At 56.1% G+C, this 26,970-nt stretch overlaps 2 protein-coding genes across 5 annotated transcripts in view; one reads left to right on the top strand and one right to left on the bottom strand.

Annotated features, from left to right (window-relative positions):
• The window catches only part of TRPC4AP (transient receptor potential cation channel subfamily C member 4 associated protein), a 69,811-nt gene extending 68,767 nt beyond the window's left edge, over positions 1–1,044 (top strand). For both annotated transcript variants that reach the window (XM_046678304.1, XM_046678303.1), the window contains exon 19: positions 104–1,044. In XM_046678304.1, coding sequence (XP_046534260.1) covers positions 104–241 — 138 coding nt within the window. In that variant the 3' untranslated portion in view covers positions 242–1,044. The remainder of the gene's footprint in view (positions 1–103) is intronic.
• On the bottom strand, positions 1,013–25,029 carry MYH7B (myosin heavy chain 7B). Of its 3 annotated transcripts, XM_046678302.1 has the most exons (41): positions 24,880–25,029; positions 23,517–23,623; positions 23,210–23,353; positions 22,747–22,903; positions 22,423–22,450; positions 21,305–21,401; positions 19,078–19,101; positions 18,811–18,903; positions 18,613–18,676; positions 17,494–17,592; positions 16,783–16,886; positions 16,491–16,629; positions 16,074–16,192; positions 15,832–15,981; positions 15,502–15,672; positions 13,832–14,011; positions 13,607–13,739; positions 13,450–13,526; positions 12,910–12,997; positions 12,590–12,707; positions 10,729–10,852; positions 10,492–10,628; positions 9,441–9,696; positions 8,199–8,441; positions 7,197–7,373; positions 6,962–7,107; positions 6,504–6,594; positions 6,037–6,426; positions 5,226–5,352; positions 5,020–5,138; positions 4,737–4,933; positions 4,242–4,591; positions 3,950–4,074; positions 3,718–3,833; positions 2,854–3,250; positions 2,653–2,778; positions 2,396–2,566; positions 2,201–2,305; positions 2,023–2,118; positions 1,390–1,527; positions 1,013–1,298 (listed from the first exon to the last, which is right to left on the bottom strand). In XM_046678302.1, the coding sequence occupies exons 1-41, from the start codon at positions 24,968–24,970 to the stop codon at positions 1,287–1,289; spliced, it is 5,826 nt and encodes a 1,941-aa protein (XP_046534258.1). In that variant the 5' UTR covers positions 24,971–25,029; the 3' UTR covers positions 1,013–1,286. The 3 variants fall into 3 exon arrangements, with proteins under 3 accessions (XP_046534258.1, XP_046534256.1, XP_046534257.1); XM_046678300.1 differs by lacking the exons at positions 21,305–21,401; positions 23,210–23,353; positions 23,517–23,623; positions 24,880–25,029 and having other exon boundaries at positions 22,747–22,834; XM_046678301.1 differs by lacking the exons at positions 13,832–14,011; positions 22,423–22,450; positions 22,747–22,903; ... (1 more) ...; positions 23,517–23,623; positions 24,880–25,029 and having other exon boundaries at positions 19,078–22,402.
• Positions 25,030–26,970: the final 1,941 nt, after the last annotated feature.

The following is a 26,970-nucleotide window of genomic DNA, read 5'->3' as shown; positions in this document are numbered from 1 at the left end:
TGTGGCAGGCGGCTTTTTATCCCCTTACCAAGGCCCTCCCCGCGGGGTGCTGGGCTCGACCTGGGTCCTCCAGGCGCCCCCTAGCCCCTCTCTCTTTGCCCAGAGCTCCTGCATCAGCTTCTCATACTGGAAAGAGACTGTGTCCATCCTGTTGAACCCAGACCGCCAGTCACCCTCTGCCCTTGTCAGCTACATTGAGGAGCCCTACATGGACATAGACAGGGACTTCACCGAGGAGTGACCTTGGGCCAGGCCTCGGGAGGCTGCTGGGCCAGGGCTAGAGCGGGTGAGCGTGGGTATGCGTGCCACACACCCTGGCCTGTCCCCACCCTTCCCCTGCCTCCCTGCTGCTCTCTGCCTGCCCCAGGTCTTAAGGTACAGGCTTGGAGGGAGGGAGCGTCTAGAAGCCCTTGGCCCCTGGGTCTAAGGGCCCCAGGGCATTGGGGGAACCTCAGTTCCCTCAAGATCCCTATGTTGAGGACAGGGGCACTACACCCACTCTTCCTTCAGAACCCTGGGGCTCTGGCCCACCCAGAGGTAAGGGGACTTTTAAAAATAGCTCTGTCTGAGCTCCTGCCCAGTCTCTTGGCTGTCAGTCCTGGGGTGGGGAGGGAGATATGGACACCCTCCCCTAATCTGTGAGCCAAGCTTGCCCTGGCCTTTGGACCCAGGCAAAGGCTTCTGAGCCCTGGGCAGGGGTGGGGGATACCACAGAATGCTACCTTCCCCCAAGCCTGCCCGTCTGCCCCTCCTATCCTCCCTCCCTCGTTTTCCTTTAACTCCTCTGGTTCTGTTTGCTCATTGGCCGCTGTGTTCTTCCCAGGGGGTTCCCCCAGAAGTGGGGGGCCTTTTCCATCCATCCCTTGGGGCACAGGGTAGCTGTGCCCCTCTCCACCCTTACCCCAGGGCAGCGTCTCCTGCCTGAGCCCACACACACAGGAGCCTGGCTGAGAGCACACCCTTGGCCCCTCCTTGTGTTGCCAATTTATTAACAACAAATAAACCAATTAAATGGAGACTATTAAAGAACTTTATTTTAAATGACTGATGTGGACCTCACTTTTCTCTATGGGACCACGTGCTCCTCTCCCCAATCCCAAAGAATGAGGAGGAAACCGGCTGGAACTGCAGACCTGGCATTTATTCAGGGTGTAGCAGGGCTTGGGACTGCTGAGGCTCAGCAGATGGAGAGGAAGAGACGACAGGATCGGGTGGGGCAGCCTCAGCTGAAGGCAGGTGAGGGGCAAACAGCAGGCATCCCTCTTCAGAGCCCAGGGCCTCGGGCATCACTCCTTGTGCTAAGGGGAGGGGGGGTGGAATGAGCTGCACCACCCACCTCCCCACCACCCCGACACAGACGGCAGGGTGCTGCCCCACACCACCCCTCACCTTGGGGCCTAGGGCATCCCGGGTCCGTGCCCGCAGCTTGTTGGCCTGAGTTTCTGCCATGTCTGCCCGCTCCTCTGCATCGTCCAGCTCATGCTGGGCCTTGCGATACTTGGCCAGGTTAGTGTTGGCCTGCTGCTCCTGGGGGCACAGGCAGGCCTGATCACCCTTTGGTAACTGAGAGTCAGTCTTGTCCTCATCCCATCCCCAGAAGGGAGCTGCCTTCTCCAGGTCGTCAATTCTCCCACCTGCCGTGGCCCTTCTCCCCCCTCACCAGTAACCACGGCAGGAAGGAGGGGTTGAGACACTCCTTCCAGAGTTGCCTGTGTGCCACAGCTGGCCCGTCAGGGGAAAGCATATGGGGTCCCTTCAGAGACAGCTAGGTCTCATCTCTTACTGAAGCTGTTAGAAACTTGTCTCTCTTCCTGCTGGGACAGTGGGGTCACTGCCCTTTAGGGGCAGTCTGCCTATGCACAAAACCAAGAGTGGGGAAACCATGGCCCAGAGATGGAGCAGGGCCGTTTGCTGCTGGTGTCTCACCTGGCTGCAGAGCCTGGGGCCAGCTGTTGAAGCTGGGTTACCTCAGGCATCCTGACCAGTACTAGGCCCCAGGTGCCCAGACCCCCGTGCACTCACCGCCTCCTCAAACTGGCGTTTGTAGCTCTTGACCTTGCTCTGCAGCTTGTCCACCAAGTCCTGCATGCGAGCCAAGTTCTTCCTGTCCTCCTCGGCCTGGGCAGGCAAAGGGGACTCAGGTTTTGCCTGGACCAGGCCAGCTCCAGGGCTGCCCCTCAAGGCAGACCTAGTCCCCCACCTGGTACGCAAGCTCCTTGACCCGGCGCTCATGTTTCCGCACCCCCTTGAGGGCCTCGGCATGCTTCTTCTGCTCTGCGTCCAGCTCGGCCTCCAGCTCCCGCACCTGTGAGCAGCCAGGGATGGGCCTGATGCCTCAAGCCTGCCCTCAGGCTTGCCACCCTGCAGGGGAAAGGACTGGGAGGACCACACACACCTTGGCCTCCAGCTTCTGCACCTGCTTCTTCCCGCCACGGAGGGCGGCTTGTTCCGCCTCCTCAAGCCGTGCCTGTAGCTCCCGCACCGTCTGCTCCAGCGTCTTCTTCATCCGTTCCAGGTGTGCACTTGTGTCCTGCTCCTTCTTTAGCTCCTCGGCCATCATGGCCGCCTGCAGGAGTGGAGGTGGCACGGTCAGGAGGTGAAAGTCCCTTTGGGCTCTCCTCCAGGCCCCCCACAGCCCCAGCCCAGTCTCACATCGGTGATGGCCTTTTTGGCCTTCTCCTCGGCTTCCCGCCTCTCCTGGGCAGCCTCTTCCACCTCCCCGCTCAGCTGGGACAAATCCACCTCCAGCTTCTTTTTCTGGTTCAGCAGGCCTGTGTTCTGGGGGGAAGCAGAGCCTCAGAGCCAGCCAGCAGGCCACCGCCCCACACATCCCTGTGTAGCCCCTGTCCCCACCTGTGAATGCAGGAGGTTGAGGCGCTCCGTGGCCTCTAGCAGCTCCTGTTCTGCCAGCCGCCGGCTGCGCTCTCCCTGCTCCAGGGCAGCCCGCAGCTCTTCCAGCTCCCCGGCCAGCAACGCAGCCCGCCGTTCCAGGGCCTGTGCCTGCTCGCGGAGCTCAGCCACTAACCGCTGCTCCTCGTCCCTCCCTGCCTGCTCCTCCTTGAGTTGGGCTTGCAGCAGCCGCGTGGCTGCCTGTGCCTCCATGGCCTGGCGAGTGGCATGGCCCAGCTGCAGCTCCAGGTCATTGAGGTCGCCTTCCATCTTCTTCTTGAGCCGCAGGGCCTCATTGCGGGCCCGTGTCTCTGCATCCAGGGAGGCCTGCAGGGACTCCACTGCCCGCTGGTGGTTGCGCCTGTGAGAGGGAGGGATGAAAGGAGGGGTCGTGGCCTTAGAGAAGGGTGGGCACAGACACCACACCTGCTCTTACAACCAACCAGGGAACGTTGGAGACGTGAACCCATTTGAGGAATAAGTGACTCATCCCTCCCTGGTTTAAAGCTCCTTGTGATTGCCTGTTGCCCATCAGGGCAAGTTCATGGACAAGAGTGAGGCTCCAGAGCAGACAGACGTGCTGAACTCTGGCTCCACCCCAACTGTGCAACCTTGGGCAAGTCCTTTAGCCTCTCTGAGGTTCACCTCTAGACTGTAGACAGCAATGCCGACCTGAGAAAATCATGTAGGAGGGACAAACTAGGTGTCCAGTCCATGTGCACGACGGGGCTCCACAAACATTGCCTTCCTTCCTTTCTGCTACTCTCAGGTGGTTGGGATGGGAGGGGCTGTGTTAGCCTGGGGAGGAGTGATGGCCCCACCCCGCACCTCAGGTTAGTGCACTCCTCGTCTTTCTCTGCCAGCTTCCGATCCACTTCAGCCTTAACCTGGGATAGCTCCAGCTGGATCCGCAGAGTCTTGGTCTCCTCCAGCTCCAGGGCCCCCTGGGGTGCAGAGCAGGCAGTACAGCCGTGGGGGCCATGAGCTTGTGTTAAGGGTGAGGGGAGGCCAGGGGAACAGCGGGTCAGTGTCTATCCCACCCCTGTGGCCCGCTTCTGACCTCAGCTTCCTCCAGTGCAGCCTGGAGCTCACTCTTCTCCCCTTCCAGCGCCTTCTTGGCTTTCTCCAGCTCCTGGATGCCCTTCCCACTGAGGCTGACCTGGTCTGTGAGGTCACTGATCTCCTCTGTAGAGTGGACAGGGCACTGAGGGGCCACCCCTATGGCTCATGCTCCAACCCAGGTCACTTCATTTACTCCTTATTCCAGGGTGACCCCACCAGGGCCCTCTTTGTGACTCCAAGTTGCTCCCAATGACCCCAGACCAGCTCTCTGACCCTGGGGTGGGTCATACCCTGCAGGTTCTTGTTCTCCCGCTTGAGTGTCTCCAGGGCCTCAAGAGCCTCCTCGTGGCTGTGCCGCAGCCGGAAGAGCTCGGTGCCCAGGCTGCGGGCCTCCCTCTGGGCCGCTTCCAGCTCCCGCTGCGTCTCTTCCTCCTGCCGCCGCCGCTCCTCCAGCGCCCGCTCCAAGTGCCGCTGCTTCTTGTCCAGTGCAGCAGCCGCTGAGGTCGCCCGCTCCAGCTCCAGGGTCACATCCTCCGACTCTGTCTGCAGCCGCAGCTTGGCCTTCTCCAGCGACGAACACTTGGCGTGAGCAGCCTCTACTCCCTCCTCTGCCTCCTGTAGCCGCAGTGCCAGCTTCTTTCTAGGCCACGGGGGCAGACAGGGTATGGACTGTGTAGCTGAGGGAGGCTGGCAGAAGAATGGCCCTCGCGTCTCCCTTCCAGCCAACCGCTCAGAAGTGCAGATATCACCCTGTGTGGTAATGGCCTGGCCAGCAAGGCACTCACTTGGCCTCCTCCAGCTCCTCGGTCCTCTGGATGGCATCTGCCTCATACTTGCTCCTCCATTGGGCCACCTCGGCGTTGGCCTTGGACAGCAGCCGCTGCAGCTCAGCCTGGGCCTCGGCCTCCTCCTCGTGCTGCTCCCGCAGGAGGTCGCAGTCATGCCGCAAAGCCTGCATGGCATGGGCCAGCGCACTCTTGGCCTGCAGGGACCCCAGTGACCTCAGCATCTGGCCGGTGGCCCCAGTCCCCACCCTGCCTACTCTGTGGCAGCCAGTGGCCAGCCCACCTTGCTCTCCTCTTCCAGCTGCCTCCGCAGTTCCTCCAGGCTCTGGGTGGCTGAGGCCTTCCCACGGCTCAGCTGGCTAATCAGAGACTCTTTCTCCTCTAGCAGGCGGCTCAGCTCCCCTGCAGGCCAAGGGGTGAGCTCGCATGTCAGGCGGCCAAGGGGCTGCACCAAGGCCCCCGTGTGCCCCAGCTAGCCCCTGGCCTCACCACTCTCGGTCTGCAGCCGCCCACGCTGGGTGCTCGCATCTGCCAGCTGCCGCTGCAGCTCCTCCACCTTGATTTTGGCCTCACTCAGCTGATCCTCGTAGGCCCGACACAGCTTCTCTGCACTGGCCTGGGATCCGGGGTCAGGAGTCAGAACAAGTTTGTGAATCACAGGGCAGGATCTAGGGCTGCCATAGAGACTGGGCCCCGAGGTTGGGAACTAGAAAGCTAGACATGTGCCCAGGAATCAAAGGGAGAGCGAGGCCCAAGTTCAGGGTCAGAGATTCTACTGCTGGACTATGGTTTAAAAGGTGGGCATCAGAAATGAGATGACTAGACCCAAGGCCAGTGAGGTTAGGATGCTAAAGTCTGAAGTCAGCTTGGGACAGTGGTCAGAGGTCAGCTGTCAGGATTAGGTGGTACAAAAGTCAGGAGTCAAGACTGGGTGCTGGGATTTAGGACAGGAACAGAGTCAGGACAGGTATTAGGTCAGAGTACAGAGGTCAAAGACTGAGAAGTTGGAACTGGATGCTGGGTCAAAAATGACCTGGAGTCAGGGCATAGAGATTAGGAGCCAGGGTTTGAGGTCAGGATTGGTGTGGGGTTGGGGTTGGGTGCCAGATGAATAGGTCAGTGCTCAGGATCAGGTACAGGGTCAAGACTAGTGTGGGGTCAGATTGGTATGGGGTGGTCAGGGGTCGGCTACTGGAGTCAGTATTGGTTTAGAGTTATGATGAGTACAGGATCTGAGCTAGGGGTCAGAATAGGATGCTGGAGTCGGGTCAGAGGTCAGGGTGAGGAAGGAGGCAGACACCTTGCCACGGGCCAGAGTCTCAACACTGGCACCCAGATCATCCACCTCCATGCGGAGCTCACTCTTCTCCTTTTCCAGCTTCTGCCGCACCCGCTGCAGACTGTCCACCTGCTCACCCAGCTCGGCCGCGCTCTCTGCCTGCTTGCGCCGCAGGGCAGCCACTGTGGCCTCGTGCCGCAGCGCCGCCTCCTCCAGCTCCCGCCGCAGCCGCCCCAGCTCTGCCTCACGCTTGCGGCAGCCCTCGCGCTGCCCCGCAGATGCGCCACCGGCCTCCTCCAGCCGCTCGCTCAGCTCCTCCAGCTCCCGGGCTGCCTCTGCCCGCTGCTTCTCCACACGGGCCCGGGCTGCCCGCTCCGCCTCCAGCTCCTCTTCCAGCTCCTCTGCCCGAGCCTAGGGATGGGTGGGCGGCAGCTGTCCCCTCTGTGGGCTCTGACCCCAGTCCCCGCCTGCCCTCATCCCCCACACACCTGCAGCTCCTTGATCTTCTTCTGCAGCTGGGCCCCAAGGAGCTGCTCGTCCTCCACCCGCAGGTTCAGCTGACTCAACTCTGAGTCCTTCCTGGAGTCACGGGAGGGGGGCATGAGGCAGCCCTGGTCCTAACTTCCATTAACCTGCCTGGGTCCCCAGTACCCGCCCCCAGCACACCCCCTGCCTGAGGCACTCTGCACCCAGAGCTAGCCCTGAGTGACCTCACCCTGTGTTCCCTCTCAAGCCCCGGCCCCAGAGGCCAGTCAGGGTCCCTTGGTCCAGGGAGGGCAGGACACTACGCCCTGCACCCTAGTGAGCCCCTCTCTCAACCCTCCCTTTTAAACTTCTGCAGTAATGGGGAACTGACTGGAGTCCGGAGGGAATAAGGCATGGGGTGCAGGCTCACGAGGCCACCTGCTGGCCAGGGGGTCAGGTCTACTGCCTGCCCCATACCTACTTCTTGAGCTTCTCCTCCAGCTGCTGCTTGTCCTGGGCAGCATCTGTCACCGACTCCTGTGTCAGCTTCAGGTCACCCTCGAGCTTGCGTTTGGCCCGCTCCATGTCCATGCGCAGCTTCTTCTCCTGCTCCAGGGAGCACTCCAGCTGTGGAGCAGGACAGGGTGGGCTGGCTCAGCCACTGTCCTGGCTGGCCCAGCCCCTCTGCACAGCCCTCTGCTGTGGGCCTGACTCACATCTTCCACCTGCTGCTCCAGCCGGAGCTTGGCCTTAGCCAGTGCGCTCACACGGTCCTCCTCGGCCTGCAGGTCGCCCAGGGCCTGCTGGTGGGCCTCCTGCAATGCCTTCTTCTCCTTGGTCAGCCGGGCCACCGACTCATCCAGTGCTGCCATCTCCTCTGTCAGGTTCTTCACCTGTGCCAGGGCCAAAGTCACCATGGGGATGTCTCTCCTGCACTCTGGTCTGAGCAGCCAACCACACCAGGTCACAGCAACTGCCCCTTCCTGCTAGGGGACCTCAGGCAAGTCGATTCACTCTGAGCCTCAATTTCTTCATCCCTAGGATGATAATACCGTCCTCCTCGAGTTATTTTGTGGGATTAGTGAGCAAATGCTCACAAAGTGCTGGGCATGGTGCCTGGCTCAGAATGAGAGATCAATAGATACCAGCTATTTTTGGTATCAACAGGTGTTCCAGATAGATATTTCCTAGTCCTGGCTTCCTCAGTGAGCACCTGTGAGAACCTAAATAAGCAGCTCCTCCCACCTCCCCACCCCACATCCCCCCGCAAGCCTCGCTTTCCCCTCCTGTATAGTGGAGTCAATACTCCTGGTCCTTTGAACGACATGGGGCTGTCATAAGGATTCAGTGATAGAAGAAGGCAGGTGAAGGCTCCTGGGCAATGCAGAGCTGGGGAAGTGGGGTTCCTGCCTTCACGGGGCTTGCCCTCCAGGATGGATGACACTCACTAGCATTTCCTGAGCACTTGCTATGCGCTGGCCCTGTGCAGAGTGCTGGCAAAGGCCAGCTACACACTGAATCCTCACCTACCTCATGAGATACGTGCTGCTATGAACCCCATTGACAGATGAGGAAATTGAGGCCCCTAGAGAGGAAGAAACTTGCCCAAGGCCACACAGCAGGGGCCTGGCAGAACCAGAAGTGGGACCTGCAGCTGCCTGGCCCCAAAGCTGGCCCCTAGGCTCTGGGCCTTTCCCTACAGCTGGCCTGGCCCACACCTTATTCTCCGTGGCTTGCTTCTCCTTCTCAGCCTTGGCCAGTGTCAGTTCCAGGTCATCAATGTCCTTCTTGAGCTCCGTGCACTCGTCTTCCAGCTTGCGCCGGCGGGCAGCCAGGTCAGCATTCACCTCCTCCTCGTCCTCCAGCCGCTCGCTCAGCTCCTTCACCTTCGCCTCCAGCTGCACCTTGGACTTAATGAGCAAGTGGCAGCGCTCCTCAGCATCCGCCAAGTTGTCCTGTTCCTGGAGGAGGACACAGGGAATGAGGCAAAGTTAAGGCAGGTCCAGGTAAACCAGCTGAGGGATACCAGGCCAGGCCCTGGAGAGGAACATTCATTCGTCCATGCAAAGGTTTGACACCCATGCTCCGCTGGGCTCTGGGACCAAGGAATGCCTATGACCCACTTTTGGCCTTGAATGGGCTCAGGTGTGGTGGGATAAGGGCTCAGGTAGAGGGATGGATGGGGCGGCAAGAGGGGAACATTAGACAGGCTGGAGGCAACCCAGACTGATGCCCCAACAAGGGCTCTAGGAGCAAAACCAGCTGCCAGCAATGCCCACACTGGGCTGAGTTCTTCTGGGGGGTCCTGCGCGGCCATGGAGGGCTCTGGTGTTCTCTCCCACCTCACCACCTGGCTGCATAACTGTCTTCTGCCCTAGAGGGTGAGTTTTGTGACCACAGGCCTGTCTCTGTCTTCCCACCAATGTATCTCCAGAGCTACCAGGGGGGCCTGGTACACAGGTAAAGGTATTTGCTGAAGGAAAGAATGGCTCTGTGGACTTGGGGACATGCCGGGCCCTTGATCACTGCCATCTGGTTATTATGCTACCTGCCACCTGGGTTCCCATGGCCCTTAATCAGATAAGGGAGCCTGGGTCTGTCTCAGGGACGGCATGACTGGGAGAGCTGGGGAGATGGGGCTCTACTTCAGCTGTGGTGGGAAGCCCTGGCAGCGCAGGGGGTGGCAGCACTAGGACACCTAGACAGACTAAGTCTGTGGGTGGGGAGGTTGGGACCATGAGAGGCTGAGCATGAACACGAGCCCACAGACCTCATCTTGTGGCACCTCTGGAAGAGAAAGAAAGATCCAGGCAAGGCATTGGCACCCAGAGCATGCTAGTTCCATCCTAGCCAGGGGTCTGGTTGGGGTATTTCCTCAGAGCAGCCTGGGGTTCTCTGGGGATGCCAGGGGCACCAGGTCACTGAGGGACACCCTGTCCTCCTTCCCCTCCCCTACTCACTGCCTGCAGCTGCAAGGCCAGGTCATTCTTCTCCTGGGTGACACTGACGTGCGTCTCCTCCAGCTCCTGGCGCTTGGCCTCAGCAGTAGCCAGCGCCCCTCGCAGCCCCCGCAGCTCAGCCCGCAGGGCCGCCAGCTCCTCTTCAGCCTGCGCTGAGCGTAACAGCGGCTTCATCTTGAAAAAGAGCTTCATCCATGACCAATTCTTGACAGCATTGAAGGCACGGATGTTCCACTGGATGGTGAACAGGGCATCCCTGGGGAGGGGCAGCCAGAGGTGACCAGCAGGCTCAGTGCTGCCCCTTCATAGTAAGAGCCGTGATGTGCCCTGAGCACCCACCCTGGGCCAGGCATTGCACTAAGTAAGCACTTCAGTGTGTTGTCTCATTTGATCCTCCCAACAGCCCTCTCAAGTAGGTCCTAATGCCTCTGCTTTATAGATGAGATCCAGGGAGAGGCCCAGGGTTACACAGGTCTGCCTCCAGGGTGGGCACTCATGAGCCCTGAATGTCCTGTTGGCCCTTGCGATTGTCCTGACAATACCAGGAGTGGTAAAGCCACTGGGCCCTGGGGTCAGACTGCCTGGGCTCACATCCCCGCCTCCCCCACCCCCCCGCAACTCTCCCTCACCGCCCCCCCGTAGCCAGCTGTGAGTGTGTCTCTCTGACACAGATAAGCGCAGCCTCTGCCTCTTAGCACTGGCCTGTACTTTAACCAAGATAATGCAAATAAAGCACCTTGCCCAGGGCCTAGCACTTAGGAGTCTTGGAAGACACTAGGTGCCATTATTACCACTCTGGGCCACACTCTGGGGTGGCCTGGAGTGGAGAGACAGAGTCTCTTACCCTAATTTTTGAGGTGAAGAAATGGAAGCTGGGGGTTGAGGGGCACAAAACAGAACCTTCCCCCTTCAGAGACACCCCTAATCAGCCATAGGGGATGCTCTGACCCACAGAACAGTATGACAGGGTTCTGAGAGCCTAGTGGTACTGAGAGCCGAGGGACAGTGGCTACACCCCTAACCCTGTCCCCTACTCCCTTCCCACACCCACCTGCCTCCAAGCAGGTGCTGGTACTCAAGGCGCATGAGGCGGCCCCTGCTCCGCGCCTGCAGCAGCGTCAAAACCTTGGCCAAACGCTGGTCCCGAAGCTCCTCCAAGATGCCTAGAAGCCCAGCCTTGAAGAACACCTGGGCAGGGGAGTGAGGTGTAACTGCCAACCACCCACATGTCCCCTGTCCAGTGTGACCACCCATTCCTAGGTCAGCCCTAACTCCCGGGTGCCCTGACCTTGGTGTGTCCGAACTGGTACTGAGTGTGGTCGATGTCCAGCGAGCCCAGCAGCTTCTCTGTGGCCTTCCTGCTGTCCATGAAGGTGTCATCCGGGATGGCGCTGGGGTTCAGGATGCGGTACCTGCAAAAGCAGGGAAGGGCTGGTGAGGAGGGCATTGGGCGGGGTGTCAAGGGCTGAGGAGGCTGGAAGAGGTAGCAGGGAAATATTCCTGGGCCTCTCAGAGGCTGAAGCAGAGGCCCCAGAGGGGCGTGCACTGAGCAAGCTGGCAGAGGCATGTCATAACACTGGGGGTTGCGTGTACTCTGCTTTAAAACCTTGGGTTGCATTTACATGCATTCAGTAGTTAAGTTCTTTAAGAAGCTGCAGTATTTACAAAAGGCATGCAGCACTTTTATAATTTTTTAATTTGTAATTTTTTAATTTAATTTTTTTTGAGAAGGCAAAAAATATAAAGAAGGTGATATGGTATATAGCATATCACAAACTGAAGAAACATTTGGGAGAGAATTCTAATCAACAAGAGCAAGGGTTCCCGCATGTTCACTTCTAAAGCGGACACAGTGGCACATGTGTACAGGGCCATGCAGGTCAGGTGGGCATGGCCACACAGTGAAGGCAAAACCCTAGAAACACAAAAGTCACCCCTCCAGGGGCCTGATTATCACAGCACATTTATGAGACCGTGGGATATTTTACTGCCAAAACAAGGTGGATGATGCTGCACGTCAGAAAACATTTACCCAAAACCACAGAACGGACATCACCGAGAGCGAACCGTAATGTAAACTATGGACTTTGCTGATTAGGATGCGTCACTGTAGGTTCATCGACTGTAATGAATGTCCCACTTTGAGGAGGGATGTTGATAATGGGGGAGGCTTTGTGTGTGGCGGGGGTAGTGGGTATACAGGAAATCTCTGTACCTTCCCCTTAATTTTGCTGTGAACCTAAAACTGCTCTAAAAAGATAAAAAAATTTTTAAAAAGATGATGATGCAGACTTATGTCTGTTGATAAGGAGCAATCTCTTTCTCTTATGCGAAAAAACAAATTCACAGAATGGGGGCACCTGTGCGCCCATGTGTACAGTATTTGCACAGACGTGTGTAACGGTCAGTGTGGATGACCAGTTACTTCTGGAAGGGGAGGGAACTATGGACGCCTGTAGCCTGACAAAAGCAAACCTATAAAGGGAATGGGGGTGAGGCAGCTAATAGCACTGACTGAGTGCCCACTAGGTGCCAGACATTATACAAAGTCTAGTCCACGTGAACCCTCGATCAGCGCCCACATCTGTGTCCAACTCTGCCTGCCCCCTGAGCTCCAGACTAACAAGTCCAGTCTTCCCCTCGACTTCCCTTCTAGGATATCTGCTAGGGACATTTCAGAGTTGACATGTTCAAAGTACTCAATCCACTCTTCCCCCATCCCCCCCCAAAATAAAAAAATCCTATCTTGGTCTCTCAGTAAATCTACCACCAACTCCCCAGCTGCTCAGGCCAAACACCTGGGAGTCACCCTTGTCTTTTCTTTCTTATTTTGTATCCAATTCATCAGCAAGACCTGTGGCTGCACGTCCAATATTTACCCCGAGCCTGTTCGCTTCTCCTCCCGGCCATCCCTGGGTCTCAGACACCACCACATCCCACTGGGATGCCTGCCCAGGGTCCGTCAGTCATCACCACCCCGCCTCTGCCACCAGTCCCCCTGCATCCCCCTCTGTGATTGAGGTTTCTGTCTGTTTGGCTCTAAAATGTGTGCCTTTCCCACCTCCTCAGGCTGCTGCCTCCACCTGGGTGGAGGGCAGAGGAGAAGGTGGCTCTGGGGAGGGAGCTGGGGAGGAGCGGGAGACACCCACCGCTGCCTGAAGTCGGTATAGAGCAGCCTGTTGGGGAATCCTTGGCGGCAGATCCGGATCCCCTCCAGAACTCCATTGCAGCGCAGCTGGTGTAGCACCAAGAAGGCATCCATGACTCCTGGACATGGTGAGGGTTAGAGGAAAAGGTTAGAGGTCAACAGACACACCTTCACGCCCTGGAGAAAGACCAATAGTCCAGACGCAGGGCTTACTTTGAGGCTGTGCAGGCCCTGTGGAGGAGGAAGACCCAGCTTCTTGTCTGCCCTGTCCCCTCCCTCCACTGTCCCCCCACCCTACCAACCCAGCCCTGAGGTGACTACCTGGGGTCTTGTTCTCATTGGGGACAATGCAACGGACGAAGTGGGGCTGTGTGGCCCGCAGGTTGGTCATCAGCTTGTTGAGGTTCTCCTGGGGGTGGGAAGAGGGGGGAAGGCACAAGAAGGCAGAGAAGCAGAATTGGAAACCGCAGTGGATCAGCCCGTTAGGGATGGGGACGGGCGAGCTAGGTGCCTAAGTGAGCCTCGGTACGTCTGTCCTTCACTCTGTTCCTTGTGACACTTTGCCCTCTTCTGCTTGACTTGGCCCCGCCACCGTCACCAAAGTCTTCATCCCCTCACCCAATCCCCATCCCTCCCACAGGCCCCTGTGGCTCCCACTCCATCCCTGCCAAACCCTGCCCAGGCAGCATGGGGACGGGAAGCAGCACAGACTTGCTGTGATGTTCACGTGGAGAGGAGTTAAACATCACTGCAAGTCTTAACAGCCGCCCGCCCAGGGTGCAGGGGACAGAACAGGGAGCCAGGGATGGGGTTGGAGGTTGGTGGGGTGAGGGCCTGCTCGGGGCCCAGACTGGGCCTCACCTTGTGCAGCTGGGACACCGTCTGGAATGATGCTGCCTTCTTACGCTTCTCTTTTACCCCAGACTTGGGGGGCTCGGCTAGGAGAGACATGGGACCAGTCACTCCAGGGGACGTCACTCTGAGAGTCCCCTATAGAATCTTGTCCCTCAGTACTCACTGGAGCAGGAGCCTGCATAGTTCTCGTAGAGCGTAGCCAAGAGCTTGTTCTGTGATTTTTGAAAGATGGGGACCACCGTCTCATTCAGTGGATCCTTGTTTTTCTCCAACCAGCCCACAATGCTATAAGGCACCTGCCAGAGACCAAGCACGAGCTGAGCCAAGGTGGGGGAACCCAGAGGAGGGAAGAGAGTGATCAAGAGCTGGGGTTCCAACAGGCACCTACCACGCCCGCATAGTGGACCACCTCAAAGTGGGCCTGGTATTTGCGCTTCTTGTCAGGCCGTGGTTGCTGGAAATTGGGTGACTTCCCCGCGTGGTTATCATAGAGCTTGGCCCGGAAGCTGGCATCTGAGGCCTTGGGGAACATGCACTCCTCCTCCAGGATGGATAGGATGCCCAGTGGCTGGGGACAGGGAACAAACTTGAGGGGCCTCCATCAAGCCAACCTACCCTGGCTGGGCTGGACCCTCATTTCCCAGAGCCCCTCCCTCTGGGAGCCTTCCCAGACTCCCCAACATCAGCCATTTGCCAGGAAGGACGGAAACCAGACTTGTGCCCAGGGGCCCTGTCTTCTAAGAGAGAAAGAGAAGTTTGTGGCTTGGCTTCTAACCCTCTTCTGCACGATTCACAGCTCCAAGTTGTCCTCTGTGCTTATAAGAAGCATGCAAACTCACACTGGCATCTCTGTACCCACTCACCCCCCGGCATCCATGGTCTCACACACACACTCACACGTGGTACAGTCAACAAAAGTAGCTGAGTTCAAATTCTGGCTTCCTCACTTACTAGTTGTGGGGCCCTGAGACCTCTCTAAGCCTCAACTTCCTAACCTGCAAAATGGGGAAATAAAGACTTTCAGTGCTGCTATCAAAGCAAAAAACTGTCGATCCCCTAAATGTCCAATAACAGGAGGTTACAGAAATGCATGAAAAGCATCTGCTGATCCATTGTGCCTTCCTCAACAACGTTCAATGTTAAAATACATTTCAGAGAGAAAGATGAGGAAGGAGTCTGTGTCTTAGAAGAGAAAATGGATGCCCAAGATAAAGGATTTGGAGGAAACTAACCAAAGTGCTAAAATACAGCTTGTGGTAGAATTGAGGGAAACATTTTTTTCCCCTTTACTTCTGATTCTTCAAATTTTCTTTGATTTTTCTTTCTTCCAGTCTTTGTACAATGGAGCAATATATGTAATGTTTCATAATCAAATACACAAATAAGCAAACATGCCCTTCCCTGACCACTCCCAGAGCAGTTCTCAGGGTCCAATGAAACTGTGGCTGCAGTAAGGCCTTGTGAACTGCAAAATCACACGCACCCATGAGGGGCCATTGTCAACAGTGCTGGGACTCACACACACACACACACACACACACTGCTCACAGATACTCACCAACGCACATTCACACACACACACACACACACTGCTCACAGATACTCACCAACGCACATTCACACACACACACACACACACTGCTCACAGACACTCACCAACGCACATTCACACACACGCACACACACACACACACTGCTCACAGACACTCACCAACGCACATTCACACACACACACACACACACTGCTCACAGACACTCACCAACACACATTCACACACACACACACACACACACACACTGCTCACAGACACCAACGCACATTCACACACACACACACACACACACTGCTCACAGACACTCACCAACGCACATTCACACACACGCACACATTCCCATTCATACACGTGCAGACAGACACGGTCACAGCCACACTCACATGCACAATCACACACCTACATGCACGCTTCCACACACTCGCTCGCATACAAGCACATTCACTCCTGCTCCCTCACTGCACCCACCCTCCCTTCCTTGCAGTGACCTTGCCCCGGGCCCCACCTTCTCGATGAGGTCAATGCAGGGCTGCAGGTCCAGGCCGAAGTCGATGAAGACCCAGTCGATGCCCTCCCGCTTGTACTCCTCCTGCTCCAGCACGAACATGTGCTGGTTGAAGAACTGCTGCAGCTTCTCGTTGGTGAAATTGATACACAGCTGTTCGAAGCTGTTAAACTGCAGAGGGAGGTGCTGGGCTCAGCAGGCCTCCTTGTGAATGAGGAAAGGGAGGCCCATAGAGGAACAGGGACGTGCAAGAGTTTGCTCCTGCCCCCACCCATCCGTGGTCCTCCACCCGGGAAAGAACAGAGCCTGGGGGTGTGGGCCTGCTCTCACCTCGAAGATCTCAAAACCAGCGATGTCCAGGACCCCGATGAAGAACTGACGGGGCAGCTTTGTGTCCAGTGTCTGGTTGATCCGAGACACAAGCCACCGGAAGAGCCGGTCATAAGTGGCCTTCGCCAGAGCCCCCACGGCAAACACCACCTGGAGAGGTGGGGAGGCTGGGCTGGGACCTGGCAAGGAGAGCACCCTGCCCTGGCTGTCCCCAGGTGCACCCTGGTCTGCGAGCAGCTCACCTGCTCCACACTCTGGCCCTTGGTCACGTACTCGTTCCCCACACGCACTCGGGGGTGCAGAAGGCCTTTGAGGAGGTCTCCACTGCTGACCCCCATCAGGTAGGCAGCCTTGTCAGCACCTGACAGGGCACACAGGTGGGATAAGAAGGAGGAGGTCAAGACTACAGACACTTTGGGGCTCTACTGGCCTCAGCCTGGGGTTAGGAGAGGGAGGTTGGGAGAGGTCAAGTTCAGGGCCTGCAAATTGTATGGCTCAGGAGGGTAAGGGTCTGGAGTTGAGAAGCCAAGGCTTACATCAGGGCCAGGTAAGACTGAGGTCAAAGGTTGTGAACAAGGGTTAAGGTTAATAGTCATGGACAGGACGTTGGGATCAGGGTCAAGATGATGACCAGGTTGGGCCAGGGTGGGGCCCCTCACTCTCAGTGCCATCGGCCTCAGCCTGCTCCTCCCGCTGCTTCTGCTTGAACTTCATGTTGCCGAAATGCAGGAGGGCACCCACAATCTTATAGCAGGCACACTTCTCATCCACGCTGAAGCCCAGGATGTCCATGGCATGCTGCGGTGGGGGACAGCGGGATCAGAGAAATCTGGGCCCCACCAAGGGTCAGCCAAGCAAGGGGCACTGAAACTGCTCCCTGCTCTCCATCCAGCTTCACACATCCCCACACTGCAGGCACCCCACTCTGCTCCCCTTCCATCACAGACATACGTCAGTGGCCATGAGCTCCTCCCCATCATCCATGTTGTCCACGGTGATGACGCCCTGGCTACAGAAGTGGTAGTCGTAGGGGTTCATAGACAGAAGCAGCATGTCTGGGGGACACGGAGCAGAGAAGGGCAGGTCCAGCTGTGTTTACCCAGCTACCCTCCTCCTCCCATCCCTGCATGGTGTGTCCTGGGGACCAGCCTGGCAGGAGAGTCTAGGGCCCTCCTAGGACTTCTCTGTAGCCTGAGTTTTTCACCTCCACCCTCATGCCCATGGATCCTCTTTCTTTATGGTTCCCTGAGGAATGAGCCCCAGTCCCTATGTCTCACTTATCCCTCGACCATTGCTCATGGCCACCCCTCTGGCCAGACTCTGCCGTTGACGGGCTTGCAAGAGAGGGGAGTTTGGCCTAGACAGAGCCATTGCTCCTTCTTTGGTGCTGGATGGGGCCTCTCTAGTCTCAAGACAGCAGGAGGAACAACCTTGCCAGGACAATGTTGCTAAAGGCCCTATTCCCTAGCATGAGAGGAGAAGGCTCGGCAATAACCAGAAGTCCCAAGGGAGTAGAGGGACAGAAGGGGCTCTGAGTCCCCAGGAAAGAAGGATGTCACAGACTCCAGAACAGTGAGGCAAGAGACATCCCAGGGCCTGGTCTGATGGGGCCAAGAAGACACCAGGCAGCCCCACTCCCGCCCAGCCACCCCTGGCCCTCACCCTGCAGCTCTGGCTTCTTCCCCGAGAGGATCTGGTAGTAGACATGGTAGCTGCGCTCACCGGGCAGCTGGAAGATCACCCGCGACTTTTCCAGGAGATCTAGGAGAAAGGGAGGCGCTGGCCTACCGTCCCCTGCACCTCCCCAGAGTGGGTCACCCCAATAGGGTTGAGGGGCAGGGGTGTGTGTGGAGGCGCTGTGTCCACATGCGTGCCAGCATGTGCTGAAGGGTGTCTCTCCATTGGTGCACGTGTCACAGTGCGGGAATGTGTGTGTGTCTGTCTGTCTGTCCAGGTGTCTCTGTATGTGGGTGTGTGTGTGTGAGGGGTCTTCATTTGTCCTTTCCTTCATCTATGCTTTCATTCCTTCATCCATGGACCACACTCCCTTCCTCCAGAGCAGTGCTGGTGTGACGGTGTGTGCGTGGAGCAAAGTTTCCAAGTGTCTGCACATGGTTAGTCAGGGCGTGAATTATAATGTTCCCTGTCCATCACTACATGCCTGTGCTTATCCATCAGTATCTGGCCATGCATCCCAAGGTGGGGAGTGGTCAGAGCAGCGGCCTCTCTGTGCATGCAGCCTGGGCACCTGGTGTCTGTGCAGCAGGGGTAGGTCAGGCGGGATGGGGAACAACCCCAGAGAGGTGTTAGGAGAAGCTTCCAGGAAGGATGGGGACTTGAGTTTAGAGATGAGGCTGGGGCAGGAAGGGCAGAGGCCTGCCCTGTCAGGGCCAGAGAAAAGCTGGGATGGGGTAAGGGCCCAATCATGAGGAGCCTGACTGGACAAATAAGGATTTGGGTCTCCAGCTTAAGGTGATGAGATCTACAAAAGGTTTTTAAGCTGGAATGTGATGTGGTCACATTAGTATCCATGAAAAGATCACCCTGGCTGGAAGATCAAGCAGAGAAATGGAGGCTGAGAGACCACGTGGAGGCTGGTGGACTGTTCCAGGTGAGAGGTGAGGTGGCCTGAGCTGGGCAGTGGCCAGAGGATGGAGAGAAGTGCCTGGAACAGGCAGGAGCCCCAAGGACTTGATGATGGATGCCCAGCCTGAGTGGAAAGACTCAGGCCTAGGCCTCTGTCCCCAGGCCCTGCCCTCTCCCACCCTCTCCCAGACTCACAGCTGTCAATATCGGCAGATGCCAGCTTCCCAGAGGGACCAAAGTGAATGCGGATGAACTTGCCCTGCGGGCAGAGGAGTAGCCTCAGTCAGAGAGCTCAGCCAGCGCTGCCCTTTTCGCTGAAGGCTTCCACCACCTACGTCTCCCTGCGGCTGACCCGGCTCGGCCCCTCCCACCTCTCCCTACGTGGCCACTCACAAAACGGGATGAGTTGTCATTCCGCAGGGTCTTGGCGTTGCCAAAAGCCTCCATGGCAGGGTTCGCCTCAATGATTTGATCCTCGAGGGTACCCTGGTGGTGGCAGGTGAGGGGGCTGTCAGCCCTGGTGCTCACTCACTGGGAGACGAGAGCAGCCCATGGTCCTGGGTATCAGCCCATCCCAGACAACTCTGTTCTGGAAGGGGAAGGGGGTTCCCCAGGACCTCACAGCCATTGCCTGCCCCGCTCACATGGCCCCATACTTACCCCAGTCTTCGTAGCCAGAAATTGCTGGGGGGAGAAGGAAGACAACATCAGAGGGTGTGAGGTCTCACCAGGCCGGGGGCAAGGTGGGGGCAATGGTTAGCAGGACAGTAAACGTTAGTCACCCAAATGTGTAGCCCCGCACCCCACTCCCCATGCCTGACCCTCGCAGGACTGTTAGGAGAAATGCTGGAAAGTAGGAGCAAGCATGGCCCTAGTCAGGGGCTCGAGGTAGGGGGCTGCATCCAGGGGTCTCCTCCTCATGGCCCTTCCCCTCCCCCAGCTCTGTCTCTGGCCTCTCCCTATCTCTTCATTTCCCACACACCAGGAAGTGGCCCTTGCCCCAAACCCAGAGATTCCTGACTAAAATTTACTCCCCTTCTGAGCTCAAATGCCCCCTCCTCTAGGAAGGCTTCCCTGATGCTCTGAGGCTGGAAGAGACTTCTTCCCACTTGACCTTTCTTACCCCTCACCTCCCTCTGTGACAGCCCTTCACACTTCTCCTTTGTACTGTGATTAGGTGTGTCTTCATTGTGAAATGTACACCTACTATTATTCAAAATAGCCCTGCCAGGTGCATATTATTAGTCCTTATTTGTGAATAAGGAAACTAGACTTAGAGAAGGGAAGTGGTCTGCTCAGGGCCACACAGCAAGTTGGGGGCAGAGTAGGCACTGAGCCCAGGCATCTTGCCTCCCACGACACCCAAAGCCACCCAAATGTCTCATCTAGAGGGAATTTCTGAATCCAGAGGAGCACCCCCATTCCTCTCCTAGCCTCATCATTGTCTTCCCTCCATTTTCCTTTCCTTCTCTTCCCTACGCTGGCTGGCAGCAGCCTGGGAGAGAAAGGAAGGAAGGGATCCTGGAGTGACAGGTGCTGTGCCACCAGGAGATGGTTTGTCATGCACCTCCAGGGAGCCCAAGACTTAAAAATACCCTCATAGATATTTCTGGGGGAGGGACGCAGGAGAGAAATGGCAGGAGCCCCCTCCCCCAAGTGCAACCTCACACGCTCAAGTCCAGCGCTTTGGAACAGGGCTCTTTCTGGCAGGTGTGGTCATATTTGGAACCAAGGGGAGGGAGGGTAATAAGGCTTTTAAGTTCCAGCACCCATGGTCCCTGTGGGCCAGCCTGTCTCTCTCCTTCCCTTGCCTGACACCCCCTGGGACTCCACAATGCAGGGCTCCATTCTGCCCAGGGGCCTCCCTGCCAGCTCTGGCCTCTCCCTGCCCTCCGTTCCTGTTACTGGACTAGCCCCAACTTTCTGCAGCATCCTCATAGACTATTTAGGGGTTTGGAAAATGGGATAGGGAGGGGAAGGAGGAAAAAGTGCCCAAAAGTCAACAGCAAAAACAAAACAAAACAACAAAAACAACCACCACCACAACAAAAAACCAAAACTGAAATAAAAATCAAAAACCAAGAAAATCAAATGGGGAAAAAGGAAAAGGCAAAAAGAAACAAAAATGTACAGTGGAAAAAAGAAAAGAAAAAGAAAAAAGAAAAATGCCCCAGAATAAAGCAAGGCTCAACAGGCCCAGGAGAGGGGACTGTGTGGGAGGAGGCCTTGGGCTTCTGGAGAGAAAAGGTAGCCAATTTTGGGGTGTTTGGGGGGGGCATACACGGAGCTCTGAACAACTAGCCCTGGGGCTGGGAATGAATGTTGTGCCTCAAAAACAAAAACAAAAGAAAATACTGGGCTCCCATTGTTTCAGAAATTTTTAAAAATGGTACAGAAACCATCGGGTGCAAAACTGCCCCCCTAACCTAGCCATTAGGAATGCCAAGTGCCCTTGGCTCTGGCTAAACCCTGCATAAGCCTGCTTGTTTGACTGACAGCAGAAATGAGTCTTTGCTGCACGATAAACCAAGAAAACAATCATTTCTTAGTAAAAGCAGCCTATTTGGTAAACATTTTCAAGATTCGAAGGTCATGACGGAAGGGAAAGTTACATTAAAAGTGTAGGAATAGCAATGTGGTCCCACCCTCTGTGTTAGAGATGGGAACATTGAGGCAGGCCCGGAACTGGTCACACAGTGTGGCAGAGGTGGCCACAGCCTCTCTGGTCAAGCCTTGCTCAGGCCAGAGTCCCCCACCAGGGTAGGAGGCTCAGGCAGGGCTGGAGGCTCTGGGGAATCAACATTTTAAAAAGAAAAAAAACAAAAGAGAAAGAAAAGAAAAACAGTGAGAAGCAGCAGGGAGCGGCGCCCGCGTGGGCGAGTCTTACGGCCTTCTTGCCCGGCCCGTCTCCCAGGGCAGCGACGATGGCAAAGTACTGAATGACCCGCTTGGTGTTAACCGTCTTACCGGCCCCCGACTCTCCGCTTGGACGACACAAACATGAGTCACCAATGCCCATCTGGCCACTCTAATTCCTCCCATTCCCCAACACCCCACCATCTGAGCAGGGCCCCTCTGCCCTCCCCCCACCCAGCTCCCAACTCAGGACCCCCAACTCAAAACCCCCGAGAGATAGATTAGCGCTCAGAGGTGTTGAGCTGTTTACAAAGCAAGCCAATGTAGACCATCCCTGTGAGATGAGAACACACCTGATCGTTTACTGAGCACTAATTTAGTGCCAGACGCCGTGTGGGCTCATTGAAGCCTTAGAAACCCTATAAGGCAGGGGCCATTAGCGCTCCCATTTTACGGATGCGGAAATGAGGCTCAGAGAAGTTATGTGCCTGTCCCTGCTGTGTGCCAGGCACGTACATTAACTCGCTGATTCCTATAGCTCTATGTGGTAGGTGTGTAGGATTGTTCTGTTTTGACTGATGAAACTCAGAGGCCCGATGCCAGCAGGAAGTGGCCACAGGAGAACCTTAACCCAAGTCTTTCTGGTTTCGAAGGCCTTGCTCTTGCACCAGGCTGCATGCACACACTCACACACAATGTCCATATTGGCTTGGCTGGGCGTGAACTTGCCATGTAAGAATTCTACCACTTTCCCATGGGGGCAAACAAAGGATCAGAAACAAGATTCAGAGATAAGGAGATGGTAAGAAGGAGGAAAGGGAAAGGAATCTCCCCCCTCCCCTTGAGCCAGAATCAGAACTCCCAAAAGATCAAAAGGTGGAAGAAGATTCCAGGCCCTGGGAGAGAGGGTAGCAGGGCTGGCCATCACTCTGCTTGGGTATCCCTTCCCTGCCCATCACCTATAACGCACATGCCCAGGATGGGGGCAGAGAAAATGGTCTAATTTAGCTTTAGCTGGGACACCAGCTCCAGGTGGTAAAAGCCCTGCCCTGAGTACTCTAGAATCAACCCTGGAAATGATTTTAATTCTACTCCCTTCCTGCCAGATGGCCAGCACTTCCCACCCTGTCCCCAGAGCCCCACACTCACGTGATCAGCATGGACTGGTTCTCTCGGTCTGGAGGAAAGGAGAGGGGATAGAGAAGTTAGCCAAGGTGAGGGACTTGCCACAAGTGGTACACCTTGGGTATCCATGACACGGGGGCAGCCCCTCCACCCCCGGGGACCAGAAATGGGAAGGACTAGCTGGGACCCTCCAGACTGCAGGCCAGCTCCCATTTGGAGAGACAGAATGGCTTTGCTAAAGTGTCCAGCAGCATGAGAAGGAGGGCAGGGCAAGTGGAGGGAAGGGGGTCCTTCACAGAGGCCTCCCTAGAGGGTTGGGTTGGGGAGAGGAGTCAAGGCGGCCCTTACTGCGCAGCATGTCATTGTAGGCGTTATCTGCCACCGCATATATGTGGGGCGGGGCCTCCGAGCGGCGCTTTCCCTTGTAAGCGGCCACCACAGAGGCCGTGTAGACTGGGAGCCATTTGTAGGGGTTGATGGTGACACAGAAGAGCCCCGAGTATGTCTGAGGAGACAGTTGATGGGTGAGTTTTTGGAGATCCAGGCCCCACTCCTCACAAAAGGTGACCTTTGCAATATTCCCCAAGGAGCCACATAACGTGCCAAACCATACCCAAACCTCCAGCCCGCGGCCCCGCCTCCACAGCCCCATGACATCACCCTGCCCCACCTCTAGCCACGCCCCCCACTGCACACAGCTCCGCCCTTTCCCCCCGTGGCTCTTCCTCTAGCCCCGCCCCTGAAGCTATGGTCCCGCCCCCACCGCGCACAGCCCCGCCCCTCCCGTGGCCCCTCCCCGGCCGTGGCTCACATAGATCATCCAGCGAGCGTAACGCTGGCGCAGGTTGTGCAGCACCGATGCCTCGTTGAGGTGCGTCATCATGGCCATGTCCTCTAGCAAGTCGAAGCGGGGCGGGTTCATGGGCTGCAGTTCGGCTTCACGCACCGTCAGTACCTGCCAGGGAGGCCGTATCGTGGGGTGGCGGCCAGGCAGGAACCGACTAACCGACTAACGCCCCTGTACACTCTCCCAGACCCCCTTTCATCCAGAGTGCGCTGGCCAGGAGCTGCACCCTGCGGGGCAGAGGAGCTAATCCCAGGAAAAGGGAGAGCCAAACCTTCTGGTCTTTGGTCTCTACGTTGACTCTGCCCCCGGTAGCCTCAGACTTGACCTCGGCCTCCACGTAGGCATCCTGTTCATCAGGTACCCACACCCGCTTCTTCCCTGGATTTAGGGGAGAACATGGGGGCTTTGAGAGTGGCTGAGGCAGATCCAGGAGCTGGTAGCCCAGCTGGGGTTCCCAAGCCATGTCCATAGAGCTGTGCCCCTCCCAGGAGCCCCTCTATCAGAATGCAGGAGTATCTAGAGAAGATCCTTCCAGACCCGGGCTCCTGGGAGGGGTCCCTGGAGATCTCCTCAGAGGATTCCCTGATAACAATTCCTCACGCCCTGGATTACACGCTTGAGTTCAGATTCCTGCTTCTGTCATATTTGCCCTGTGACCTCAGAAAATTCCCTCGTTCTTTGTGGGGCTGTTCCCTCAAAGGCAAAATGTTATGGGCATCTCCTGAGGTCCCATATGGAGCAGCCCTCAACATTAGGCACATAATTCTCAGGGGGTTCCGCCTCCCCCATTTCACTGAAGCCTCAAACCTAGGTCTCCTAACTCTGTCCTGTGCTCCTTCCTGCCTGACCAGCTGGCCCCAGAGCCCATATTTCACGGTGGTTAAAGGCACAGACTCAGGCTGCAGATTGCCAGGCTCTGTTCCCTGTCCTGCCACTTATAGCCAAGTGCCCTAGTCAGGACCAGCTGCATAACTTGCAGGCCCTCTTGTTAAAAAAAATTATTAAAAGTTTCAAGATGATGATAGCAGAGTGTTAAATCAAGCATGAGACCCTTCTAAGTGTGGTGCACTGTGCAACTGCAGAGCTTGCACACTCCTGAAGCTGGCCCTGCTCCCTACCTCCCCAGGTTGTTGAGATGATGCATGGAAAGTCATCTGCTCTAGGCCTGGCACACAATGAGCACTTGATACACACTGCCTATTGTTATTATTGTCCTATGAGCAAACCAGCTCATAAATAGTAGTCTTTATTCCTGTCCCTAATAAACAGAGGCTTTGGCTCTACGGAAAGCACTAAAAATAATTCTAGCACAGGTTTTACGGACACGTGGAGGCAGCCTGCACACATACCAGTCACTCTCATCTCAGAGGCCTAAGGCTCCAGCCACGGAGTGCAGCTCTGGAGGGCAGGTGATATTGTCCCATTTTACAGAGGAGCAAACTGAGGCTTGCTCACACACACACACAGGGTCCCTGGGAATTTAGCCTCAAGGTCCCAGACTCTGAGGGAAAGGTCCAGGGCTAAAGCTGTCCCAGAGTAATCCTTCATCCCCAAGCTCAGTACCACCCCTCCCCACTCCTGGTCTGAGTCCATAATGGCTTCCTTGTGTCTGTGCCCCCTCTGCCTTTACTTACCATCCCACAGGACAGAGTGCACCTTCATTAGCTCAGGGTAGCTCTGGCGGAGGTAGCGGGCAGACTCCCCGAGTTCACTCACATCCATCATGGCAGTGGCAACGAGAGGTGGGAGATGAAGGACTAACAATCTTGGAGGTTCAAGGCGGTCCAAGGCAGCAGGCACTGGAAGATGGCAGTGACGGAAGAACTGAGGGACCAAGGGCCCCAAACTGGAGTATGATCCAACAACCCACAAGGCCTAATTAGGTGATTTCCTGGGGCTCCCTACCTCAGCCTCCCTAGTGAGCCCCCAAAACACCCATGCATATTCTCAAACACCCAAGCATCCTCTCCTACAGACACGGAGAGACTTATGCCCACCCACAGGCACCCTTACCTACCCATCCACTTGCCCTCCCTTCAGCTCCAACCCTAGCCCTGGTCACCCACCTCAGCACCACGGTGAGGGCTGGGAGCTGGGCTACCCCTTTTATTGTCGCTGTCAAGGTCAGCGGAGGAGAGCTATGTCAGCAATCTCCACGTGTCACAGCCCCCCCAGCCTGGCTACAGGACACAAAAGGCAAATTCCCTTTTATCTCCACCAGCACGGCCCCTGGGCTATTTTTACCTCCCATTGTCAGGGGATCACAAAGGCGGAGAGAGACACTCCACTGAGAGACAGGGAGGCTGGGATTCAGAGACTGACAGGCACAGGGACAAAGCAGTGAGAGATTTGGGAAGACTGAGAAACTTGAGAGAGAAACTGAGTCACAGGGAGTCTGATACACCCAGAAAAAGACCGACACCCCTAGAAACGGAGAGCAAGGGGACTCCAAGATGGGGAACCATAGAATGCCCTCTGGGACTATTTGGTCCAACCCTCTTTATACATCCAGGGAAACTGAGGCCCAGGAAAAGGAAAGCACTGGCCAAATCTCACAGATCAGCAGTGGCAGAGACCAGGTCAAAGAAGCAGAGAGTGAGACATCCCTCTCCAAGCACCTGGATGCTGTCTCTTTCCCCCACCTCTGTCCCTATCTCTCTGGGATCCCCTGAGGCAATCAGGTCTGAAGAAAACCAGACCTGGGAGCATAGGCATAAAAGAAAGATTTGGCTGAAGAAGAATTAAATCGAGGAAATTTAGACCAACCAGGAGCACCTTCATACCCTGACATTCAAGATTCACAGGAAGCCAATTTCCCACTCTTAGCCAACTCTTAACAGGAGTTGGGGGTGCTGGCACTCAGTCTGCCTGATATGGGCTTCAGAATGTGTCAGGACACTTTCAGGCTCTCCTGTCCATCACCTCATTCAAGCTCCGGTGACGCCACAGAATTTCAGAGTCAGAGAGTCAAAGGATCCTGGAATCTTAGACACTGGACACATAGAGCTGCAGAGGTCCAGGCCAAGATTCCAGCCAGACGTCAGGCTGAGCTCACACAGAGAAATCTTCTGTACCAACGGGCTGCCAATTCCAAAAACACAGACGTGTCTATATTCTATAAAATATGTAAAAATAATTTCAAAGATACATTTTCAACCATATATAGTTCAAAAGAGGCAAACTTAACATATGATGATAAGAATGGAAGAGTGGTCCTTTGAGGGAGGGTAATGATGGAGGGGGCACAAGAGAAGCCTCTGGAACGCAGGGAGCCTATACATAGTCATGTGCTGCACAACGATGTTTCGGTCAACAGTGGACCACATATGCGATGGTGGTCCCATAAAATTAGTACCATACAGCCTAGGTGTGTGGTAGGCTATACCATCTAGGTTTGTGTAAGTGCACTCTGTGATGTTCACACAATCACAAAATTGCCTAACGCTGCATTTCTCAGAACATAATCCGTCATTAAGCGACACATGACTGGACCAAGCTGAGCGGTGGTTACACGGGTATGTTCACTCTGTAAAACTAACTGAGCTGTACGCTTAAGATGTGTGCACTTACTATATGTATGTTACAGGAAAACTTTATTAAAAATACATGGCCAAATTTGGCAATATCTATCAGAATTACGAATGCCCAGACCATTTATCCTACACATATTAAATTTATTCTACAGTTATTTTGTCATGTTATGAAATGATACAGGTCTCCTTTGG

Source organism: Equus quagga, chromosome 12 (assembly GCF_021613505.1).
Source record: "Equus quagga isolate Etosha38 chromosome 12, UCLA_HA_Equagga_1.0, whole genome shotgun sequence".
Taxonomy (NCBI): Eukaryota; Metazoa; Chordata; class Mammalia; order Perissodactyla; family Equidae; genus Equus; species Equus quagga.
This window is presented reverse-complemented; position numbering and strand designations above follow the sequence as displayed.